The following is a 7510-nucleotide window of genomic DNA, read 5'->3' on the forward strand; positions in this document are numbered from 1 at the left end:
TATCGCGATGATCATTAACATGTTGAAGAAAAGTTTACTCTATCTGGATTTGTTTTGCAAAGTTTGTATTTCAGAAATGTGGAGTTTTTGTTTCTGTAAAGTGAATGAGAGGATACAAAATATTTGTATTTGATTTTCTACTTTGAAAATTGGTAATTATATATAATATATAAATATTCAAAAATAATGGAAAAAATTATGTCTCTTTGAATTTTGGTCAGTTTTATTTTACTGAAATTAATTAAATTTAATTTGTTGTTTTATAGTGTTAATTGACATGAAATTAATGTAATTCATATGCAATTATTTGTATTTAATGTATGCTTATAATTGTTTGACAATTAATATTTTGTAATCGAATTGTTATAAATTTTGGAATCCGGTTTTGAAACCAAAATATTATTGATTATGATTACTTTATTAATATTAATAATAGTTTGAATGATTGTAAATTAAAATTCTAATATATCCGATTAACATTAAAAAAATTCACAATTACTACATATCGATGATTAAAATGACTAAGTGAAAAAATAAAAAATATTTGTAATTGATTTTCTACTTTGAATATTGGTAAATATACATATAATATATAAATATTTAGAAATGATGGATAAAGTCACGTCTCTTTGAACTTTGATTAGTTTAAATACTACTAAAATTAATTAAATTTAATTTGTTGTTTTATAGTGTTAATTGATATGAAATTAAAGTAATTCATTGGCAATTATTTGTATTTGATGTATACTTATAATTGTTTGACAATTAATATTTTGTAACCGAATTGTTATAAATTTTGGATTTCGGTTTTGAAATCAAAATCTTAATAATTATGATTACTCTATTAATATTAAAAATAGTTTGAATGTTTGTAAATTAAAATTCGAATATATTCTATTTAAAATTTTGTCGAAGAAAGACAAAAAAAATTAGGGATTAAAGAGATTAAAAGAAGAGAAAATCTATTTAGAAACTGAGTAGAAGAAACTCTCTATGAAGACGTACACATCAATTTTTTTGACTCGTTGAGATAAAAAATATTTATATATATAGAAGAATTAATATGAAGTGGGAGCAAGAGAGTGATAAATATATTTTAAATATATATAATAGATTCTACGGTACACATATCCACCACACGTGATTTAAGGCTATTAAAATAATGTTGCACAAGCAAAGGCGAAGGGAAGGGTGTCCTGTCATAGATGACTATGTCTTGTTCATACAATCACCAAGGAAGCCATTTCGCAATTTCTGCAAGAGTAACTGCAGTAAATAATTGGATCTAATATATCTTGCAGTAAATAATTGGATCTAATATAAATGTATAGGAGAAATGTACCATGCATCCCTTCACTTTAACTTTCCACCCCTTTATTTCAAATGAAAATACCAATTTGTCCATTAAAAAAATTAACCACTCTATTTTTCGAAACTTCCAAAATATTCAAATTTTCGAAATATAAAAAAGTGAACTTTTTTGACATTTTCGAAACGTAATTTTTCAGAATATTTTGATGTTTTCAAAACTTTTGATAAATATAAAACTTTCGAAATGTATTTTTCCAGAATTGATAAAAAAATTCGAAACTTTTGATTAATTTGAAAGTTTCGAAACTTTCAAAATAGGAAAATTTCAAAAATTTCCAGATTTGGAAACTTTCGAAATAGGAAAATTTCGAAAATTTGTAGATTTGGAAACTTTCGAAATAGGAAACTTTAAAAAATTTCCAGATTTGGAAACTTTCGAAATTTTCTAGATTTGGAAATATTCGAAATTTTCCAAATTTTTGAAATGTAATCATTATTTCGAAAATTTGAAACTTTCAAAAAAGATCAAAAAATTTAGAGTTTTCTATTTCCGAAGTTTTAAATATTTTGAAAGTTTCGAAAATTCTGAAAATTGCCATTTCGAATTTTTCAAAACATTCGAGTATTTTAAAATTTTGTTTAGTTAAAAGGGTAAAATTGTATTTCTATAAAAATGGGAGGTGGGAAGTTAAAGTGAGGGGGTGCATAGTACATTTCTCAATGTATATGATAATAAAAAATAACACATGTGTTTAGTGATAATCAAGCTTACTTAGGAGTTTTGGCGTTTAATAAATACAATATATATATATATATATATATATATATATATATATATATATATATATTTATTACAATGTCCATATAAATATTTCTATTAACCGTATAGCCTGAAATAACATTTGATTGTTATCGTTGATCTCTAACAAGTAACAATAGGACATCTCATTTAGCCAAAAAAAAGGGTCCATTGGAAATCTTATCAAATGCTAATTAACTAATATAAGGATGTGACCATTAGCACCTATGTTCATATATTCTTATCATTTTACCATTGCTTTTTTTTATTTTTTTATTTTGGTAATATAAAATTATCCTTCTTTAACTTATTTTTTAACTAGTCAGCTTTTTTTTTCACCGATAATGCAATAAGGCTTATCATTTACTAATTAAAATTTAATATCGATTTTATTTTTTTTTAAATTTTTTTCATTCAATCCATGTGAATTAAAAATGCAAGATACTAGTAAAATATTATTACCGGGCTAACAAGAAAAAAAAATGTTTTTTTTTTCTCTTTGCTTTATTTTTTTATTCGTTATTTTTCATTTAATTAATAAAAAAGTTGTTTTAATTTTAAAATTATCGCGAACAATTATTGCTTAATCGGTTGAAAGCAAACCATTTTAATGAAAATAAAATTTAGCTTCAATCAGAAAATAATCATTTGTCTTTTAATTTTTACTATTTTTTTGCTATTAGAGATATACTTAGCTTTTCTAAATATTTAGCATATAATTTATCACAGATCATCCAGTATAAATCCTTAATCTTTTTTGTTAAGGTCGAAATATCTTATGTAGAATTCATATTGTGTTCATAAACATTACAAAAATATTTTTTTTTGAATAGCAAAGCCAAAATAGATAACTATCCTAACTTCAAATGAAAACTAACATAATATAGTTTTTCAACTCATGTTTTTAATATCTCTTTTTTACTTTCATAAAAATTCAATTTGCCTTTGGCAAATTTATCATATATGGTTGCTACATAGTCACACATTATTTGCCACTAGTTGTGACCGTTGGTGCCACTACTAGTTTTTGTATTGTAGTGTAATTCCAAGCTTCTATATTTATTTTTTCTTAAATAGATAGATAGAAAGAAAAAGCACAAAAACCAGTGGTAGATATTGTCTCAAGAACCATGTGGATCACAAGGTTCATTCATTTTGTTCCTCCAACTCACGCTTCTCACTAAAACCATCAACAAACAAGTGACACAAAATGGAATAGAAAATAATAATAATAATAATAATAAAAAAACGAACACAGAAGATTCATTAGGAAAAGAAGAATGCAAATGGCACTTTTATTAAGAGGTGGAACACTTGGAGATTCTAGCTTTCGTTTGTGTTCTTTAACTTCATCCTCTTCTGCTTCGCATGTATCTCAAAATGTTGTCATACCAACTTCATCATCATCACCAATACTACCTTTGGTATGTCATAATTTTGCAGCTCAGATTAATTAATCAATTAAGAAAACACACTATATCTATCTTTGCATATGTCTATCTGTCTATCTATGCATGTACGCATGTATGTATGTGTGCATGCACATGTGTTTCCGTTAAATAGATACAAACTAAGTTATATCTTTATTGGTTCTTGTGTAATCAAATTTCTATGTCAAGTTTTACTTTCAAGTTAACTTTTATAAAATTTGGATAAGGTTCTTCTAATTTAATAACAGGATATTTCAATTGCAGTAATTTTGTTGTTGTTGTTGTTGAGGTAACCAAATAATGAAAAGTTTCTGTATTTATTTTCCTGTGTTACAGATTGCAAGTAGATTTAAAACATTCAGCAGAAACAAGATCACTTGCTCTGCAGTTCAAGAATCATCTACTAGTACATCAAGTATGTTCTACTGAACATGATCAAAACTTTGGTTTGGTTTTATTTGTGAAATTAGTCTAATTTGATATAATTGAATGAGTAATGTAATTTAAATTTGTGGTTTTAGCTAGTGCTGAAACAAAGGAGGAGGTAAAGACAGTTCCAAAAGCAGCAACAGAAAAGAAGGCACCTGCTAAAGCTCCAGTTAAGCCTTTACCTCAGATGATGGAAGAGGATGTGATTCCTTCATTGAAAACAATATTAGAAGCCCAACAAGATCTCTCTGACATCGATCTTGTCTTTCAGGACAATAAGGTTAGTAATGTAGCTATGGTATCTATATCAAAGTTCATATTACTGGTATGATCATTTATAAAGCTTCACATTAGTGAAAAAGTTATAACATTTGATTCATTTGTTATTATGATTGACAGTTGGAAGGTTCCTTTTTGAAAAAAGGCAATCCATATTCATTTTGGGCCTTCTTTCCCACAGGAATTACTGGTATGTACATACTGTGTCCCCTACTGAGAAAGTAATTCGCCACTAACATGAATGAAATGCACTTATTAACAGATGCTATTATTTTTCTGTGCTTGAATAGGTCCAAAGGGGTTTGCTCTGTCATCTTATAACTCAGGAGCAAGTACTGTTGAACCGTTTCTGATTGATGAGAAGAAAATTACTTCAAAACACATTGTCTTTTGGGTTGAAAAACGTTTGGCAGCACAGGGGATTATTCCTGTATGGAAAGATTGATGCTTAAAAAGGAATGTAAATTTTAATTGCATATGATGTAGCACACTATTCAATATCCTCGTCCCTTGGCTTATTGACTATGGTATACATACAGTGTTGTTTTGATCGATGTGCAATTAATTGTATAAGATTTTACGAACACGTTTTTTGATCAATGCACAGGTTTTTGATCATTTGGTATTAAGACATTGTTTTTAATCTCATTTCAGATTTATACATGGCCTAATGAGAAACATTTAGGAGAACACATTTCCAAAATGAATAAGTTTTCTATACAAAACACATTGACACAGCAACTTTCTTGAAATATTTCAAAATATTTGGGGGGTTTGCTCTTGATATTTAGACTCATAAAACCATAAGATTGAGAAAAAATCAATACACAGACAGATTGCTTTGCCAGTTCGAATTTTTAACAAAACATTTTCAAAAGTAGTTTCTTCATCTCACTTCTGCAACGTCAAAATTGTTAAACAGAAATAAATATGGTAATAGAAAAAAGTTCAAGCTCCTGTACTGATGCAAATATGAAATTGCTTGTGATCAAACTCAAAGTCACTAAACATGAAACAGCAGATAAAACTGTAAGTTCATAATATTGCATATAATGCACTATATAACCAAAAAAATGTTAATGTTTGGTAACATTGGATAGTAAATTTGGCTTAACCCATTTCCATTTTTCCTCAGTATGGGCGAAAATCCCAGGGAGACAAAAAAGCAGGTAAGAATTTTAAGGATGCCTCAGCAATCTGTTTTATTATGGACATTTCCTCTACAAACATTTTGAAGCAAGCATAAAGCTTTTAGAACCTTGTAGAAAGCATGTCACTGGAGCTGAATATCTAGCCTTCAACCTGCGAAAGAGAATTAAAGCTTTATCAATACATCACTTCCAAAGAAATCTGAACTATCAAGAACATATTAATGATAATCAAAATAATTATAACTCAATATATGTCTCCCACGTTCTCTTTCTAACTCTAATTACCAGCAGAAAATATTATTGGTCAAGTCTAGATGGAAAACACATATACACTTAATATATGCCTCCCTCTACCATCGAATCTAGTTTGGCATCCTTCAAGTGTTAAATGTTTGAATTCCAGATTAGCATTTCTAGATATTGTATTCAATGTATAATTGAAAAATTAAACAGTCGGCAGGATTAAAAAGAAGAGTCAAAGCTCTTGTACTAGATGTTCTATGAAAATAATGTACTAGATTAACACTGCTCTTTCACCAGACACAAAAATAATACTGAATTTAAGAACCTCACTTACAAATGTGAACATAGCCACTCTCGTTCCTACCATGCCACCCTGATCATAATTCATTGGATGAAAGTGGTTTCTTTTACAACAGAACCAAAGCCTTATGCCCTTATTCCACTAGGTGGGTCAGTTAGACAGTTGCATGATGAACTAACCAATGGCTTTTGGCTCTATCAAAAGCAAAACCATTTCTAACACGACCTTTCTTAATGAATTCTCCTTATATTTTTCTAGACCTTCCTCTGCCCCTGTTGACCAAAGGATTCAGAGCATCAAAATATCATATATTGAACCATTTTGCTCACCAGAGCCCAGTCTTCTTCCCACTTGAACAACCCACAAACACAAGTTTCTGTTATCTTCTCCTTAATTGATGCAAAGCCAATTTCATCGTGGATATATCAAACAATCAGCTGCATGCTTCAATCAAAATCTTCAAACACTCAGTTGCATGCTTCAATCAAAATAGTTCTCTTAATCTTATACACCAAACACTCAGCTGCATTTTATTAGTAATGAGTATCATATAATGCAACAAACCAATGGTGGTGAGAGGTAGCAAGCAGTATAAGACCTCTGAGACTTTTTGGTTTGACTGTGGATACTTTAATCCAGCCAGCTAAATATTTTCAAAGTGTAAGATGCAAATTGTTTCCGGCATGAGTATGACAATATGTCAGTATCCGAATACCAATATCCGCGTCAACAACCATAAAACTCGCTATGAATAAAGCATGATTCCGATATTCCATTTCAAAAGACTAGAGAGGCTTCCTAAGTCATTGCTTCAAGAACTTGACAATAAACAATTCTATGCTATACAGAAGATAAAAAGCATCCTACCTATGAAAGCACCAACATAGACATGAAACTAACACTAAACTGGTAATAATTTGAGAAATTACAAGTGATTGACCGTAATTATATCACTATACATGTTAGTGTTATGTCGGTGTCAGAGATCCGACAACGCTTTCAATCTGAAATGCGGATGCTTCATATCCTTTACCAGAGTCAAAGTTCACACATTAGCTAACATGTCAATTAAGTTTTTCTTAGTTTTCTTAATCAATAGGTGAGGTTAAACTCATATATTACTCCACAACCATTAACACATTTCCTCATTTATCTAATAAAAATGCTAACAATACATTCTCTACTACTTTTTTTCTTCTTCTCAAGACTCTCCGTTATTATTATTGAGTAAAATTCAAGTGAGTTCTGCTAAATTAAGTGAGTCTCGTTTTCCTATTTAGTGAGACCTAATTCTAAAAGGCCAAATCAAAGGAATCATAAAGAGCATAGCGCGAACACTTCTCTAATAATACATATTTACTAATAATTTCTAATTTGGTGAAAACCGAAATTGTAGATTCAATCACTGAAAAATGAAAATGAAAATAAGTATATAAGAATACAACCCTAGCTAGAGCGTATTTCAGCGAGCAAGTTTTTGTTTAAAGAATTGCATAAATAGTTAAATACCTGATTTTGATCGGAAACGTGAGAAGAGGATTCGAGGTTGGAGATTCGAGCTTGAAGA

The 7510-nt window shown here is 29.0% G+C and overlaps 1 protein-coding gene and 1 long non-coding RNA gene across 2 annotated transcripts; one reads left to right on the top strand and one right to left on the bottom strand.

Moving 5' to 3' along the window:
- Nucleotides 1–3255: 3255 nt before the first annotated feature.
- Nucleotides 3256–4796, top strand: LOC101514316 (uncharacterized). The gene is made up of 5 exons (XM_004510671.4): nt 3256–3534; nt 3877–3955; nt 4062–4249; nt 4369–4438; nt 4539–4796. Exons 1-5 carry the CDS (start codon nt 3391–3393, stop codon nt 4691–4693), a joined length of 636 nt encoding a protein of 211 aa, XP_004510728.1. The 5' UTR covers nt 3256–3390; the 3' UTR covers nt 4694–4796.
- A 414-nt stretch (nt 4797–5210) lies between these two features.
- Nucleotides 5211–7510, bottom strand: LOC105852595 (uncharacterized). Its single transcript, XR_001144497.2, has 2 exons — nt 7453–7510; nt 5211–5550 (listed from the first exon to the last, which is right to left on the bottom strand). It is a non-coding gene; the product is annotated as an uncharacterized lncRNA (long non-coding RNA).

This window comes from Cicer arietinum, chromosome 7 (assembly GCF_000331145.2).
Source record: "Cicer arietinum cultivar CDC Frontier isolate Library 1 chromosome 7, Cicar.CDCFrontier_v2.0, whole genome shotgun sequence".
NCBI classification, from domain to species: domain Eukaryota; kingdom Viridiplantae; phylum Streptophyta; class Magnoliopsida; order Fabales; family Fabaceae; genus Cicer; species Cicer arietinum.

What these genes read in the sequence shown, in the direction of transcription:
- LOC101514316 (XM_004510671.4), top strand. Translation starts at nt 3,391, where the DNA reads ATGCAAATGGCACTTTTATTAAGAGGTGGAACACTTGGAGATTCTAGC. An exon ending in CATCACCAATACTACCTTTG is followed by an intron (nt 3,535 to 3,876) that starts GTATGTCATAAT and finishes CCTGTGTTACAG; the next exon opens with ATTGCAAGTAGATTTAAAAC. An exon ending in ATCATCTACTAGTACATCAA is followed by an intron (nt 3,956 to 4,061) that starts GTATGTTCTACT and finishes TTGTGGTTTTAG; the next exon opens with CTAGTGCTGAAACAAAGGAG.